This window comes from Gopherus flavomarginatus, chromosome 5 (genome assembly GCF_025201925.1).
Source record: "Gopherus flavomarginatus isolate rGopFla2 chromosome 5, rGopFla2.mat.asm, whole genome shotgun sequence".
Classification (NCBI taxonomy): Eukaryota; Metazoa; Chordata; order Testudines; family Testudinidae; genus Gopherus; species Gopherus flavomarginatus.
The window spans coordinates 139506315-139524424 of record NC_066621.1 but is presented as its reverse complement, the minus strand read 5'-3'; the positions used below and the strand labels follow the sequence as shown (position 1 = coordinate 139524424).

The following is an 18110-nucleotide window of genomic DNA, read 5'->3' as shown; positions in this document are numbered from 1 at the left end:
GTACGCAAATAGCCTGAGACTAATGACATTTGCTGAGTGGTGTTTATAGCCTAATCACTACTACATATTTTTCCATTGAAAGTGTAACATTGATGAAAAGGTGTGAATAAACACAACATAATGGGACAAATTCATGCCTGGCATAAGTGGCTTCAATAGAAGTTGCAGCAATTTATGTAAGGGATTAATTTGTTCCAACATTTCACTTTGTCTCATCTGAGAAGTTCAAATTCCAAATAGCAAATGACTATTTTAATTTCCTGAATTGTAGCCCAGGTAAAAATGCACAAAACATTAATACAACTCTTCATTAAATAGTGCATAATGCTGTGCAAAATGGAATACAAAATAAACTATGTGATGAATACAGATAGGAGCATGGATTTTGTTGTCAATGGTATTTAAGGTATGAGCATTTGTATATATTATATACAATTAGTGACGTGATAGAGTGAAACCTAGTACCTTGATGGAACTTAAACTAGATTGTATGTACCAGATTCTGATCTCAGTAGCATTAGTGTAAATCCAGATGAACCTAATGGCGTTCCTCCACGTACACAATTTTTGCACCTGAGATCCGAATCCATCCCTATATGAAAATTTCATTAAATATAAATAAGTAGAAAGCAAGCTGTCTTTGTCCACTGTGTGGAATAAATCATATTATTTCTGAAGGAAACACTGATCTATCTATAATAGTGTTCCTGAAAAGCAGGCAGTATGATGAACAGCCTTGCATGGATATTTTGAAGATGAACTCAATTCAGTTATTCTATTATCCAAATACGTCTTGAATAACTCTGCTAGACACTGGTTTTAGGTCTCATTACAATAATCTGTATCCAAGTAACTCTCCTTTTGTCCTATGAATGCACATATGTTAATTACCCACTCATTTTGAATAGTTTCTTGCAATGTAAATCCTTATGCTAAATAGTCTGTTCCACCTTATATTTAGCTGTGACACTCTGATTACCTTTCCCAGACCTGAAGCAAAGAGCTTGATGGAGCCTGACGGTTTGTCTCTTTCACCATAGAAGTTGGCCCACAAAAAGATAATACCTTACACTTCTTATTTGTCTAAAATTCTGGGACTAACGTGGCTACAACAATATTGCAAACAGGTCCCACTGCTGCATTTCCTGTAACTTCATAATGAGTTTAAGTGCCTTAAGCAACAATAGATGGCCATTTGCCAGTTCACTATTGAACAACTAATACTGATTTTCACAGCATCTCCCATTGCTTTTTGGCCAAAATACAATTCAATTTTCCAAGATGCTGATGGAACTTAAGAGTACCTTAGTAACATACCGGAACCATTTCTGATGTAAGCTCATCATTAGGGTTAATGATGTGTTATCTATGTGTTCTCTGTTGTGGGGAGAAAAAAGGATTCATATCGTGGAACATCTTAATCTAAACAAACATCTTGCAAAATGCTAGAATACTTTGCCATAGAGAGTGAATATTTTTGTTAATAAAGTAGCATGACTCCTAATGCAAAAATACTTTTATTTTTAAAGCAAACTAGTTTTTCTTCCTGCAGCTGAGTTAGATCTTGTTATGCTAAACTCCTTGGGACCACTCTCTCACTGAAATCAGTGGCAGTTTTTTCAGTGACTCAATAGGAAAAGGATTGGGCATATAATGCTTTCATCTCCAGTCTCCTCCCCCTAAAACACAACATTTTCCTAATATTTTATATTAGCCACTATCCCCAACATCCCAGAACAAGTAATACTGCTGCACATTGGAGAACAGAAAAGAGGAAGGTTCACATCTGTTTTTTTTTTTTTCATAGCTATCAGTTCTCTCCTTTTAATTCTTTGCTACACACACACTGCCATTTTAATCTCTAATAAGCCAAAGCACCGTGCTCAGGAAAATAGAAAAACTAATTAAAGATTTTGGTACCGCACCAAATCATGTGCAAAAAAATCCCCTCTAGCAATGTGGCACTTTTCACACTTTAGACTAGGATTGATTTTACTGAGTCTGGCAGCTGTTAAGTTGCCATAATGCAGTACTATTACCTGAGTGAATATTAAATACTCTACAGATATTAAGGGCTGGTGGTGCCATTGTAGGATGTCTGTAATTAGCAACAAGTATCCGTCTTTTTTTGTCTCCTCCACAGTTCTGCTTCAGAGCCACAATAGCTACCCTAGCTGATGAACCACAAAGTAGCACATATACACCAGGGTTCCTTTTTGTCTTGCTAATAGGCAGCATTTCACCAGTATTGCCCATCTGAACACACTGGATCAGCTGAACCAAAGTTTTTTCCCAAGGCATGATGGACTTGCTGGAATGAACAGAACTGGAAATGGGGTAAGTGAAGCAGTTGTGTGATCTAAACATCACAATGACTATCTCATCTAAAAGAAATGGCTTAAATATGAAACACCATTTCTCCCATCACTGAAAAAGTTCATTTTAAGACAAATTCTAGAAAAGCCAGGTGGTTACTGTCACAGGGGGCCAGCCACAGTAAGTGAAGTAGGTTCAGCTCACTTGTGTCAGCACATGCACTTCCATTTGGCCAATTAAAAGGACCGGGCAGCACCTGCGGGTTATCCAGGGGCAAATCTAAGGGGAGAGAGCTGGTGAGTCAGTGCTGCCTGGTCAGTCAGGAAGGGCAGCTGAGTTGCTAGAGCTAGAATGTTTCCTGGAGGAAGGCTGAATGCAAAGAGAGTAACAAGAAAGGATTCCTAGCTCGCTTCCCCAAGCCATAGAACTAGGGCTAGAGGGTTTGTGAGGACTGAAGGTAGCTGCAGTGGTGGCAGCAGAAGCGGCAGTAGAGGGAGGTGCCTGCTGGCTCTAAGCCAGGGAGCTAGAACCGAGGGCCACAGAAGACTGAAAGAATGAAAGATGCCTGCAACATCATGCTGGAGAGTTGGACCCCAAGGAACAAGGAGAGGGCCAGGGCAGTGAGGGTTGCTTCCTGGTAAAGATGAACTCTCAGAACAGGCTATAGGGATGCCTACTGGGCAGAGCAGGGTTGCACCTCACTTGTTAGGTTTGGGGCGGCTGTCCTGGCAGAGGGACAGAAGAGGACCAACAAGAAGCCTTGATGTGGTCTGGAAGGACTCCCATCAGAGAGGCTGATGGAGATGCCGGCTGGGAAGAGCGGGAGTTTCCTGCACTTGGTTTGGGAAATGGAGGCTTCTCCTTAGCGTCAGAGTCCAGCCATATAAAGGTACCGGTAATTCTTAAAAGTGACCTACCTGCAAAGCAGAAAAAATGGGGTTTGCCCTCTTATGCTTCTCTGATCTATAAAGAGAAACAGATGTTTGTTTGTTTTTACATCTGTTTGTTTTACATTAAAAAAATTAATGCAAGACTATGAACTGGAGAATCTAACAGATGTATGATGTTGGGACTTCTGTAGGGGATTCAATAAACTGTGTTTTGGTAATAAACTGCCCCCAAGGAGGGGTGTTATTTAAGCAAGAAACCCTGCAGTGGATTTTCTGGGGACTTTGAAAGGGGGAAGTGAGGCAAGGAAGCTCTATGACAGTTCCATAATGGATTTCATGGCAGTAACTGTCCTTCTTGGTTAATGCTGTTCTTCAAATGTTAATGGAATATGGAGTAAGTTAAAACTGAAGTGATCAATCTTGTGGTCCTTATGTTAGAGCTGCCTGCAGCCATGGAACATTTGGATCAATGACATTGGAGGGTTGCTGAGATAACACCAGGGAGCTAGGCTCCAGCATTTCATGGGGGATTCTAAACTAACACAAATCATTTGGAGAAGATGAGAGGAAGCTTGGTGGAGCCACTGCATTGTGCTGGAGGGACTCAAGCCATTGTAGAAGTTCTGTTACCACATTCAAGGGCCAGGTTGAATGATTTCTCTGCCTCTGATGGAGTTCATTTGTTCTCTGGATTCTGCTAACAAACCTGCCAGAGGGGACAGACCTCTGGGGCTTAATATAAATACATCTAAAAACTCTAATATATATTAGATGACATAATGTTTGATGACAGAAATATTACAAATATTTCCCAGAGGAGGATATCCCTGGACTGCCTTATGAGGGCTTTACTTTAAATTCCACTTCAAACTTTTTCAAGTTAAACTTCGTGAGATATATATTCAGGTTATTTACTGGAACAAAGTGCAAACACTGGTGGCAAATGCACTTAACAGGAGTTAGTTTTCCAAGTGATTTTTGCCTGTGTCCTTGTCATGGTTATAAGGAAGCATTTAGTTAAAACTGGAAAACACATGAACAGATTCTTTAGTCCCTCCCACTTCCTCTCTGAGAAACTTTCTTTCCTTAGAAACTGTTTGATTTATCATCGTGTACAAAGGCAAAAACACTTGGGAGATTCCTTTCCTAAAGCAGCGCGTCAGTTGGAAGCTGGAACACACAGTTTCTTGGACAGAGAAGCAGAGTTCTAACATCCACCGTTCCTACTGAAGCCATGGAGGTCCTGTTTACATTAGGGACATTTTCTAAGAATTTCCCACTAGTGTTATCACTAGCTCAGCTCCAATGGTGATAGCAATGGCAGAATTCTTAGTGTAGATGGCTCACAGGGGGGTGCAGGTGTTTTAATGTTAAGTTGATTAGACCAGTAACAAGAGCTGGCTTACATGATGCAGTAACTCCGTCCATAAAGTTAAGCACATCCATAACTGGGGGGGTTTTATGTTTTTTTTTTAGGGGAGTGGGATGGAGGCAGTGCAAATTTTTACAGTAATCTTTTTCCTTTGCAGGTCATCTTGAAATATATGGGTTAGGCCTTTAGTTGCATTTATTTTATTTTATATCTAAAGAAGGCCTGAATGTGTCTGTTTTTAATTATCATAAATAAATCAACAGTCTTTATTTTTATTTTGCTTCAAAATATCACAGAGGTGAAGCCTTGTCTTCCCTGTGTTAGCTGGAGGATTCTTTAGATGACTTGGATTCAGAGTCGGAACTTTCTCAGACCCTAATTCAAAAAGGGAGGGGAAGTTGGACCTTAACACAAATAGTTTTTTTCTCCCAAGTTAGTCACATTTCCCCTCAGCTAAAGGTTTCACTTGCTTGGGTTTTTTTTAAACCTCATGCATCTGTTAGGTTCTCCAATTCATATAGTCTTCCATTAATTTTTTAATTTAAAAACAAGCAGAAGTAAAAATAAACATCTCTTTCTCTGTATACATCATAGAGAAGCATAATAGAGCACAAACCCAATTTCTTCTGCTTTTAAGAAGTACCTTTATATGGAGGGACTCTGTCACTGAGGAGAAGACTGGAGCATGCATCTTCTTTCCTTTTTAGCATGAAAGGGTAGGATAGAAAAGGTACAAAATACATTTGTAATCTGTCTGCCCATAGTCTCTCCCACTTCTGTACTGTATGCTCCTAAATCCAGAACTGATCTGAGAGTGGATTTTCATAAAGTCACAAAGTGGTTACACAGCTATTTTCTGTTGCCATCAGAACTTCTCTCTTTACTGGTTACCAAGTTCATGGAGTACAACAAAAGAACAAAAAGCCTGAGCTGGATTGAATTTGAAAGACCTTTACAGTAGCTATAAGGATTTACGTTGACAGTTTTGCAAGTCAAGGACAATTACAGAAAACTTCTGAACGAGACCCCCTCTGCTTGCATTAGATCTGAAATAAGAGAGAATTTTAAAGATTACAGTAAGAAAAAACAGTAAAAAGCAGGGTTAGAACATAAGAGCTGCCCTGCTGGGTCAGAGCATGGTCCATCTTGCCCAGTATCCCATTTCTGACAGTGGCCCCATACCAGAGCTAAGAAGGAGTGTACAGAACAAGGCGATTATGAAGTGATCTTCCTGTCTTCCTCTCCTGGCTTCTGGTAGTCAGAAGCTTAGGGTCACTCCACACATGGGGTTGCATCCCTGACCATCTTGGCTAGCAGTCATTGGTGAACTTATCTATTTCTTTTTTTAAACCCAATTATACTTTTGGCCATCACAACCTCCCATGGCAATGAGTTCCACAGGTTAATTGTGTGTTGTGTGGAAAAAGTATTTTCTCTTTTCCCATATTAAACCTGCTGCCTAATAATATCATTGGAAGATCCTGTATTTTTTGTATAGCGTGAAAGGGTAAATATCATGGGGTGTGGGTGTGTAGTGTTTTTTATAGACCTCTATCATATTCCCCCGTCATCCTTCTTCTAAGCTGAATAGCCCTAATCTTTTTAGTCTCTCCTCCTACAGAAGCTGTTCTATACTCTCAATCATATTTGTTACCCTTCTCTGAAATGTTTCCAGTTCCACTATATCCTTCTGGAGATGGGATAACCAGAACCACATACAATATTCAAGGTGTGGGTGTACCATGGATTTATATAGTGGCATTATGATATTTTGTCTTATTTTCTATCCCTTTCCTAAAAGTTCCTAACCTACTGTTAGCCTTTTTGACTGCTGCTGTGCAACGAGCTGAAGTTTTCAGAGAACGATCCAGGGTGACTATAAGGGCTTGCCTACACTTACCGGAGGATCCACGCTGCGATGATGGATGCACTGGGGTCAATTTAGCGGGTCTTCACTAGACCCACTAAATCGACCACAGATTGCTCTCCTGTCGACTCCAGTATTCCATCGGAACAAGAAGAGTAAGGGGAGTCCAACAGGACAGCATCTCCTATCAACATAGCATAGTGTGGACCCTGTGATAAGTAGATCTAAGCTATATCGACTTGAGTTGCGCTACTAAAGTAACTCAAATTGCGTAGCTTAGATTGACTTTCCCCAATAGTGTAGACAAGGCCTGTGTCTTTCTTGGGTGTAGCAGCTAATTTAGTACTCTTCCTCCAAAATATGTAACAGGAGAAATAACATGCAAGATGCCTCATTTCATTTATTTTAGCCAAATCATGTCCATCTTTAGTATGTGGAATTGGCACACGTGTAACACAATCAGTATACCTTAAACTACACAGTCAAGCTTAAAAATGTGTTTGAATGTGTACGTAGGATGTCATTTGTAAACTAGGTAGGTTTTCTTGTACTTGCAGTCCTTCATGTCAAAACCCAGCACTATTTGAAAAATACAAAACTCTTATCCGTGTGTGTGTGTGAAATCTAACTTCTCATGGACCAGCTACAGTATCCCCACTCTAATAAATGATCTTGTGTGCTGGTCTGACATGTGAAATCCTAAACTTTTTAAGGCAGGCGCCACTATTATCTTTTGGCCCATCCTCCATCTTTCCAAGTCTTGGACCTGATTCTCCACTCACACTGTAGTAAGCAAGAAGTAACTACTGAAGTCAATGGAGTTCCTGTAACCCAAACACTTCAGGTAAGTCTGAAAAGTGTCACAGTGAAAGTGGTGTACATGGGTCCAAAAGAATTGGACCCCTTGACTTTTTCGGGTCATCAATAACATGAGGCAGACACAATTTACAAATAATGGGTATGTATTACTGCATCCAATTGCAGTTCCCTGTACACCACCTTCTCTGCTGAGAGTGGCTGAGATTACCTTCACCTGCAGCAGTGGACAAGAAGTGGAAGGATGGATCCTATTTCAATGTCTTTCAACCTCTGCCTTTCTTAACCCTTTGTTCTGATCAACTCATTCCAAGGAAGATCTACAACAGAAGTAACAAGTGGAAAATACCAAAAGCTCCATTCAAGTTCAGCAGCAGTAGTAAGCCATTTCTGACAGTTAGAATGCTTAGGGCAGTACAGCCAGATATAACAATGGAGTTAGCAGCTTTGTGGGGAGAGATCTCTATAACCAGGAAGTAATGGAGAGTTAGAATGATAAAAAATATTTCTATTTTCTGTTTAAAATGTTTTTCACAAGGGAATGGGACAACAAAGGTAGCTTCCCTACACATTAGAAGTGCAGATTTTTAGTATAATAAATTTGACCACTAGACAAGTTGTGGTCTCAATCTGAGACCACACTTGCTAAGTGGTATCAGTGCATGCAGCTGACAGGTACCAGCATACAGTTCTACATCTGGATCTGAGTAGGCCATGGAGATGACAGGTCCCAACATGCCAGACAGTGTCTCTATGTGGTCACAATCCATGGAACCAACTAACATCTCCAGCATGTTATCACAATCTGTGGCTCACAGTGATTGTGTCCTAGAAAAGACATCATGCCTGGGGTGTAATGTCCCCTAAAACAAGAGCTTCCAGCATGTAATGCTCCATTGGACCCCAAGTGGCCATGATGCCTGGAGATACCTTCCAGTATGTAATACGCCATCTGGCCCTGACTCCATGCTGCATGGGGACATAGGATTTATGGTGTATTCAGGGTGAAAGCACTAATTTTTCCCCTCTAAGTGAAGGGAAGTGATAGTTGGAGAAGAAGAGGGGTGACAGTTGACAGACAGAGGCAGGCATTGTGGAACCTGAGAGAGAGAGAAACTGAGTCTGTGTTAACTGAGAGAAACAGAGTGAGAAAGATCAAGGAACCAGCCTCTCATCAGAGTAGTAAGTTTTAGAAAGGTATAAATAGGTTTATGTTTATTTTCTTTGTAACTTGTCTTGGTGCCATTAAGGGAATTATCAAATTGGGTATTCTTGTATTAAAATTTTTGCCAAGGGGAACATCCTGTGTTTTCTATCTGTTGTCTGTGAGGTCAGCTGTATGCTGTCTCCCAGAGGTTTTTTTTTTTCTTTTACCTTTCTTTTCTTTAATTAAAAGCCTTCTTTTTAAGAACCTGATTGATTTTTTCCCTTGTTTTAAGATCCAAGGGGATTGGATCTGGACTCATCAGGAATTGGTGGGGGGAGAGGAGGGATGGTTAAATTCTCCTTAAGATCCAAGGGATTTGGATCAGTGTCCACCAGGGAATTGGTGGAGGAGTCTCTCAAGGCTACCCATGGAGGGGAAGGTTTTTTTGGGGGAAAGGAAGTGATCCAGGTACTCAGAAATTCTGGATGGTGGCAGCGAGACCAGATCTAAGCTGGTAATTAAGCTTAGAAGTGTCCATGCAGGTCCCCACATCTGTACCCTAAAGTTCAGAGTGGGGGTGAGACCTATGACTTGGTGGGAGAGGGCAGCCAGAGGAACAGAAGGAAGTCAAGAGTAAGTTGAGAGATGGAGATTGAGCAAGAGAGACAGACATGCAGATGAGGGTCCCTTAGTTTAAAGCTGGCTAGTCAAGTCAGTCCATTTTTGATGGCATGTTCTTGAGTATCCGAATGTTTGTTCCTGAACATTTGTTCTGGTCATCTCCTATCATTGATTCATGTTGTCCCAGAGATGCAGAATAGGAGCACCAAAAGTACTGCAGTTCCAGTGGGTCTGGTCTAATGTGCACTACCACAAGCAAGCATCACTGGGGCTGAGTCCCTCTCCTTCAGGAAGTCACGAGCGGTGCTTGTGGCTCAGAGATTGGGTACTATCTACTACTCAAGTCAGTGAGATATTTGGGGAAAGGGGAACTTTGAACTAGATATAATAAACAACCCTATAATTGCCTGTGCAGGCTAGGATAGGTATAGATATCTTTCTTCATTTAGATAAATATATGTAGTTAAGAACACTTAATAGTAAGTATCAGAGGGGTAGCTGTGTTAGTCTGGATCTGTAAAAAGCAACAGAGTCCTGTGGCACCTTGTAGACTAATAGATGTAGTGGAGCATAAGCTTTGGTGGGTGAATCCCCACTTTGTCAGACGCATGTGGTGGAAGCTTATGCTCCAATATGTCTGTTAGTCTAAAAGGTGCCAGGGAGGGGTGGGTGAGTGTGTGTGTGTAGTCAAACCCTTATACATACTTTATTATATATATTCATCTGTGTAATGTTTTAGTAGGTAAGTGGAATCCAGTTCATTTGTTCTGGGCTAAATAAAATACCCTATGTTATTTTTTGACAACCTACTGTATTAGCTTGGCTACCAGTAACTTCCCTTTGATCACAGTGTAGCACACCCCCAGTGTGCTGGACCACTCCTAAAGCTTGGGTGGTGGTTTGGGGATGGAGTGACCCCCAGATGCATTTCAAATCATAACAGAGTAACCCTACTCTGAGAAGTCTGTCCTGGCCCCGAAGTGCTGCTCCATCGCGTGTGAAGGGCCTCCGGCCACAGCTCCCCTCAGGCTGGAGCCTATTGCCTTCTCGGGCAGCTCAGCCAACCCCTCCCCCTGCGCAGGGCTCCCGGGGTTACCTCACCCACTGGCCCTACCTGAGCCCCCCCAAAGCTGCCGCCACAATTTCCCTAGAGGCAGATGAGCTGCAGCCCAGCAAAGCTCATGCTACAATAAACGTCTTAGGCTCCTCCCGGCTACAGACTAACACGGCGCCTACTCAGATAGAAGGGAGGAGCCGATGCGAATCTGCTGAGGAGACGCCAAAGTCTCCACGTCCCCTCCACTGCCCGGTAACAAATTGTTTCGCTACCGCTCATGGGTGGCGAATCTGCGGACTTCAATCCAAAGACACTTGATAGCACCCCTTCCTCATTTCACACTAGGGCAAGCGGCTTTCCCCAATACGGCTTCGCCCCGCCCCGCACGTCCGTGCGTGGGGACGCTAGCGTGGTGGGCGTAGCTCTGGGTCCCGGCTGGGGCCGCTTGGTGCCTCATCCGGACAGAACCGTGTTCGCCGCTGCTGAAGGGTCGCCGCTGCCCCTGGCTACCTGAGGCCTCCGGTCCCGTTAGGCGGAGCAGCCGCGGCGCCCCCCCGTTCCCTGTAGCGGACTCCGGGGCGCTGAGAGAAGCCGGGCGCGGAGGCCGGGTCCGGGCGGACCGGTCAATGGACCAGCCGGGCCTGGGGCAGAACCCGTGGAAGCAGCTGCCCGGCCCCCGGGGGGGCTCCCAAAATATCGGCGTGAGGGGGAGGAGGAGACCCCGCCGCTGCCGGGTCCGGGCCGCCGAGCCGAGTGCCGCGGAGCGGATGGTGCTGCCGCTGCTGCGGGGACACTGAAGCGGCGGCGCCTCGGGCTTCTGCACGTTCCCGTCCCCCTGCCCGGGCCGGCGCGCCCCGGCTCCGCCCGGCGGCACCATGTCGGCCAAGGTGCGGCTGAAGATGCTGGAGCAGCTGCTGCTGGACGGGCCGCGGCACAACGAGAGCGCGCTGAGCGTGGAGACTCTGCTGGACCTGATTGTCGGGCTCTACACCGAGTGCAGCCGCGACTCGCCGCTCCGCAGGGACCGATACGTCTCCGACTTCCTCGAGTGGGGTGAGGCCTGATGGGGGACGGGCGGGCGATGGAGGGATCGCCGGTGGGGGTGGGGAGGAAAGCCACGGAGCTGGGAGCAGCCCTGGACCAGGGAGAGCTGGCTGGGGGGGGGGGGGGGGGCAGTGCCGACTTGTCATCCCCCCACATCCCGGGTTTAAACCCTGGGCTTTGCATGGAGAGGAGAGGCCGCCCACTGGGTGTGACATCTCCTTTAGTAACACCCTAGCCGCCAGGATGTGACCCTTGAAGCCCCGTAACCACCGCCTCCCAGCTCTGCCTTCTTTCCAAAAGAGCCGCCTGGCAGTGAGTAAAAGGAGTGGCCCCAGAGTGCCCTTGGCCTGAAACCCCGCTTGGCTTAGCCTGAAATGTCAGGCTAATCCTCTGCCTACCTGGAAAGGGTGGAGGCAGCAGGGGTATGCCAGGAAATTGTTTATTTAGCAAGGCTTTGTGCCCTGGTTGTGGCGGATTTGTTATAATCAGTTGACGGGCGGGGGGCGGGGGTGTGGGGAGGGCACTTGCCATTTAGGGTGCACTTTTTAGTCTGAGCACACATCTGAAGGAAAGGGGCAATTCCAGACAATCCCTGTGATAGTAGCATTGTTTGTGTTAGTTTCATGGTGTACTAAGCAACCTACACACAGAAAATCCACAGTCCTACTGACAAAGGAAAGGCAGGCACAGGTGGTGGCACATAGAATAAAACCTTTTTCTTATAAAGGTGCCTGACTGTGTTAGGAATTTTATTTATAGGTAGTCATTTGGCATAGCTACTGGCTTGGAACTACTGCCCTGATTTATGTTAAATTGGTGATAGTAACTGACCTATTTGGGTTGTTGAAATAAATAATACTGAGTGGTGAAGGTGACTAACTTTCTTCATGGGATAAAAAACTGTGGGGGAAGTAACACTTGCAAGACCATGGGCGCCTTTCATTATCCTCTTTGTCACACACATGTGAAGTGAATTTTTAAAGAAATACTTTTTTAAAAAGAGGGTTTCCTTGGGGAAGGGGTTGTAAAGAAGTCAACTCCTTTATCTGAATAAATGCCTTAATATTAGACTAGTGCTCTAAAATATTGGAATAGTTGGTTCTCAATTTCTGTGGGGGCCACCACTCTTAGTTATATGCTAACAAACTAAGAGGATTCACTTCCTGCAGTCTTCTGTTGACGTCAGTAGTGTGATTGTCAACTGAATAATTAACCACTTTATTGCATCTGCTTTGCAAGTCTGCAGCTATGGGTGCATTGCTCATTTGTTTTGTGGTGGGAGCTTTTTGTATGTCATCTGCAAAATGGATTCTGTTTCCACATTCTTGTAAACAATTGTGTATGATCATTTCACTTTTTGAATTTACATGCAGACAAGTTACCAACCATGATTGTAACAGACTGTTTATAGTCTAGCCCTGAGATTGAGAAGAGAGGTTAGGGCAGGGTGATTTCTGAAGGATAAGGTACTTTCTCTATAGTTCTTTGGTGATCATCTCTTATTGGACAGCCATCATACTGTCATCCAGTGTGTTAATGACAGACTAATCTGTTACTTCTTGTAAAATTGGTTCTCCTATTCTTATGCATCATATTCACGGAATAAATATGAAAAGCTTTCTGGCTTGATGTGAAGTCTGGCTAGTAATAGCAGCATATTTGTTGCATTGTGGTACTATCAAATCAATAACTGTAGGCCATCTTAATGTAACAAAGTAGCTGTTTAATAATGCATGTAAGCTGCCATCTGGTGCTATAGTATTTGTAAGTAGGGATAAAAGTTTATAATCAAAACAGTTTGAAAAGGAAACTGGTCTACAAATGTAGTTCTGTATATTTATATTCCATATACAAAAAACTACCTTTTAAAGATGATCCAGGTTAATATGTTCTCACCCAACTGTGCAAGCCTTATAAAGCAAATAAATGCAATTATGGGACACCTTTTATCTGTACCTTAATACCCTCACAGCATATTTCCAGTGATGGACTCCTCATCAATAGGAACTTGCTTTTGCCTCCAACTACACCTCTACCTCGATATAACGCTGTCCTCAGGAGCCAAAAAATCTTACTGTTATATTGGACTTGATTTGATCTGTCAGATCGTGCAGCCCCGCCCCCCTGGAGCGCTGCTTTACCACGTTGTATCTGAATTCGGCTATAATCAGGTGGCATTATATACAGGTAGAAGTGTAATAAAGAAACACAACACTTGACACACAAATCTTCCTTGTGGTAAAATGCAAAATCTTAATTACAGCCTCATCAGTATTAGCAAACATTCAAGGTTGATCTGCACAAGTTGAATGTAACCTGTTATGTTTGGAGGGAAGTATGAGGTTATAGTTATACTCTGAGGGAGATCAACATGTCTCCTTGTCAGTTGGAGGCAGAAGGAAGTTCCTTCTGACAGCATGGAGTTTGTCACTGTCAAAGGAAATGTGCAGTGTTAGAGGGGACCTATAACTGGCATTTTTTTGTTTAGGTTTTAACTTGGAGGATATTACACATAACCTAAGGTTGTGTCTACACTACGCACCTTTTAGTGACACAGTTGTGCAACTACAGCCATGTCACTAAAAGGCACACAGTGTAGCCGCTGTTTGTCAGCAGGAGAGAGCTCTTCTGCCAACAAAAAAGGTTCCATCCCCAATGAGCGGCAGTAGCTTTGTCAGCAGGAGAGATCTTTTGCCGACAAAGTGATGTTTGCACTGGCGCGTTTCATTGGCAAAATTTTTTTGTCGTTGGGGTGTGGTTTATTTTCCACACCTCTGAACAACTTTCCAGTGAGACAAAGCCTAACGTAACCACTTCTAAGGGAAATTTTTGTTTATGGATTTTCATAGGTTCTTAATTTGACAAGTGAAAGGAGGCTTTTGGCATGGAAGAACAGACCAGGATTTATCTCAGTATTTCCTATGGCTTGTAGGGATATGGAGGAAGTGAAGATGTTTGAGGTGGCGGATGGTGGGGAGGAGCCACCCTTCCTAAGCCTGGCACAAGGGAGCTCATGTTCCTGGGGCAGTAGAAGAATGTGAATTACTGTATCTACTCCACCAGGCTGGCCACAGCTCCTTACAGTGGAGGACCATCTCAGAGTTGCAGAACTTTACAGAAGCTGCTGAGTCCCTAACACTGGAGCTTATAGCTGCTCTGTCCCTGGAACTCTGATTGCTGTTTCCTGATTGTCTGTGCCAAAAGCTTCTGCTCATCTCCTCACTGTTTCCTAACTGTTAGAATGTAGGGGTTGGTCATCTTCCTCGTGGCTTCAGTCCCATTGGAACTGAGCCAAGAGGCTGCCTTCTTGATTCAGGATAGTCTAATTTTCCTATGGCAAGCAGAGTGTGGAAGTGTAGTATTTCAATTGAATCAAGCTCTGAGTCTGGGGAAGAGAAGAGGGGGTGAGAGGTTCCATAAAAAGACCTTTAGTAGGGAAAGGTGAGCTGAACTGGAAGCCAGGAAGGGAGTTCAGATCTGTTCTGCTTTTAGCTATTCACATTTCTTTTCACTTTTTAACTTTTTATTGAAAAAGGGCTCATTTTCCCCACCACCACCTTAGAAGGTAGGCACGTATCAATCACACAGTTTGTACAATCTGTGTTATCTTATTTGAGAATGTCCTTACTAGGAGCAGAAGCCAAATTCTTAATATTGCATCCCTCAGTCTCATACTGTTAGAAAGAATTTGTTAGATGTCAATTCTTGGTGATGCTGCCTGAGCTGGTGCTTTAGCCACTAGACAACACTCCTTTCCCAGACCCAGGAATACAATCTAGGAGTCCTGATTACTAGTTCCCTTGCTCTGACCATAGGTAACACTCCTCTCTCACAGCCATCAGCAATCTCAAGCATCCTCCTACCATTTACTACAGTGGTTCTCAACCATTCCACACCACTGTACCCCTTTCAGGAGTCTGATTTGTCTTGCATACTCACAGGTTTCATCTCACTTAAAAACTACTTGCTTACAAAATCAGACATAAAAGTGTCAGCACTATTACTTAAAAATTGCTGACTTTCTCCTTTTTGCCATATAATAAAGTAAGTCAATTAAAATATAAATATTGTACTTACATTTCAGCATATAGTATATAGAACAGTATAAACAAATCATTGTCTTTATGAAATTTTAGTTTGTACTGAGTTTGCTAGTGCTTTTTATGTAGCCTGCTGTAAAATTAGGCAGATATCTAGATGAGTTGATGCACCCTTGGAAGACCTCTTTTTGTATCCACAAGAGTACACACATCCCTGGTTGAGAACCACTGGCAGATAATTATAACTATTTACTGGATCAAAGTGTGTGTTAGGTCCTTCCCTCATTTTTTTTAAAAAAAGCTATTTCAGTAGCTCAGATGGTGTAGGGGTTAGAGTTGGGGATCTGAAGATTTGTGGGTTCAAATCCTGCTGATGTGTATGTACAGGGATTTTTGTGGTTGGTTTATTCTTTTTTTTTTTTTAAATAAATAGCTTATTTAATTCACATAGTGAGAAAATATCCTTTTGAAAGAAACCTCAGAGTGAAAAAACATTACAGTATGTAAATTATGGCACAGCATCCAACAAAACATAGATGTTCTACATTTAATTTATGTCAACTAGTGGCAGGTTTTAGTGAAATGGCAGCCATCTTTGAGGGCAGCCTGTAGCTTCAGTCCCGTGGAAAATAATGATTATCTTTACTAGTGGCATCATCCACTGGTGGTGATGTGGCAAATTTTACTGAAGGGATAAAGAGCTTGATTGATAAGTACACCTCTTCCCCAATATAATGCTGTCCTCGGGAGCCAAAAAATCTTACTGTGTTATAGGTGAAACCGCGTTATATCGAACTTGCTTTGATCTACTGGAGTGTGCAGCCCTCCCCCCCGAGCGCTGCTTTACCGCATTGTATCCGAATTCGTGTTATATCGGCATAGAGGTGTCTAGGATGTGACAGCTACATTGAGTCTGTTTTCCTTGCTGTCTTGACAATCATTGATAACTTTGCTTAATTAAAATCTAATGTACATTCAAAGGTAGCTGGTAATGAGTCTTAACTATATGAAAAGATTGAAGGGTGACAAACCAGCCACTTGTTATCACGGGGGGTCTGCAAAAAGTCAATCACTGGGACATTTCAAAAATTCATTTTTAAATTTAATTCAAACTAAGCAACCAATTCACTGGCAGTCCCAGAAAATTCTGTTTTTACTAACATTGTGCTGTAAATTTTGGGAAGGTGCATAGTATTCATTTTCTTCTAAAAAGGCTAAATCTCTGCTTTAAGTGGAAATCTTACCTGAATCTTAATATTGACATACGACCAAGCCTTTGTAATATGTTTTCATATTCCAAATTAGTGGGTATATCAAATTAATTACTTAGGATACAATACAGTTTTCAGAAGTAACTTTGGCATATAGGAGCTTATCACTTCTTCAAGAATATCTACTTCCCATTTTCAAACTTTACCCAGTGCTTCTCCTAGCTTTGAACACCCATTTTAATGCATCAAGTATGAATAGTGTGACTCTCAACTATTGGTAGCGTGATACTGGTTAAAAGAGCTAACGTGATCCTGTGTTGCACAAATAGGGGAATCTCACTTAGGAGTAGAGAGATTATTTTACCTCTGTATTTGGCACTGGTGCGACCACTGCTGAACTATTATGTCTAGTCCAGATGCCCACAGCTGCATATGGATAGTTTAGAGAGGGTTCAGAAAAGAACCATGAGAATGATTAAAGGATTAGAAAACATGCCTTATAGTGTGAGACTCAAAGAGCTCAGTCTATTTAGCTTAACAAAGAAAGCTTAAGGGGTGGCTTGATTAGTCTATCAGTATTTACACAGGGAGCAAATATTTAATGAGCTCTTAATCTAGCAGAAAAAGGTATAACTCAATCCAATGACTGGAAGTTGAAGCTAGTCAAGTTCAGACTGGATATAAGACCTAAATTTCTAATGCTGAGAGTAATTAACCACTGGAACAATTTACCAAGGGTTATGGTGGATTCTCTGTCACGGACTATTTTTAAATCAAGATTGACTGCTTTTCTCTGTGGTCTGCTCTAGGAATTATTTTGGGGAAGTTCTCTGGCCTGTGTTATATAGGAGGATATATAACTGGAACTTGCAAAGGGAATCAAAACCAATAGTAAAAGGTTCTACAGCCACATAAATAAGAAGAAAACAAAGAAAGAAGAAGTGGGGCCGCTATACACTGAGGATGGAATGGAGGTTAAGGATAACCTAGGCATGGCCCAACATCTAAACAAGTATTTTGCCTCAGTTTTTAATAAGACTAGTGAGGAACCTTGCGATGATGGAGGGATGATAAACGGGAATGTGGATATGGAAGTGGATATTACTGCAACTGAGGTAGAGGCCGTACTTGAACAGCTCGATGGGACGAAGTCGGAGGGCCCGGACAATCTCCATCCGAGGATATTAAAGGAACTGGCGCCTGAAATTGCGAGCCCGTTAGCGAGAATTTTTAAGCAATGGATAAACTCGGGGGTTGTGCCGTATGACTGGAGGATTGCTAATGTAGTTCCTATTTTTAAGAAAGGGAATAAGAGTGATCCGGGTAATTATAGGCCTGTTAGCTTGACGTCTGTAGTATGTAAGGTCTTGGAAAAAATTTTAAGGGAGAAAGTAGTTAAGGACATAGAGGTCAATGGTAATTGTGACGAATTGCAACACGGATTTACTAAAGGTAGATTGTGCCAAACCAATCTGATCTCCTTCTTTGAGAAGGTGACGGATTACTTGGATAAAGGAAATGCGGTAGATATAATTTACCTAGATTTCAGTAAGGCGTTCGACACGGTTCCGCACAGGGAGCTGTTAGTTAAATTGGAAAAGATGGGAGTGAATATGAAAGTTGTAAGGTGGATAAGGAACTGGTTAAAGGGGAGACTCCAGAGGGTCGTATTGAAAGGTGAACTGTCGGGCTGAAAGGAGGTTACCAGTGGAGTCCCTCAAGGATCGGT

The 18110-nt window shown here is 42.8% G+C and overlaps 1 protein-coding gene across 2 annotated transcripts in view; it reads left to right on the top strand.

Moving 5' to 3' along the window:
- The first annotated feature begins 10489 nt into the window (after window positions 1–10489).
- The window catches only part of CDC42BPB (CDC42 binding protein kinase beta), a 129607-nt gene continuing 121986 nt past the window's right edge, over window positions 10490–18110 (top strand). For both annotated transcript variants that reach the window (XM_050954078.1, XM_050954077.1), the window contains exon 1: window positions 10490–11139. In XM_050954078.1, coding sequence (XP_050810035.1) covers window positions 10962–11139 — 178 coding nt within the window. In that variant the 5' untranslated portion in view covers window positions 10490–10961. The remainder of the gene's footprint in view (window positions 11140–18110) is intronic.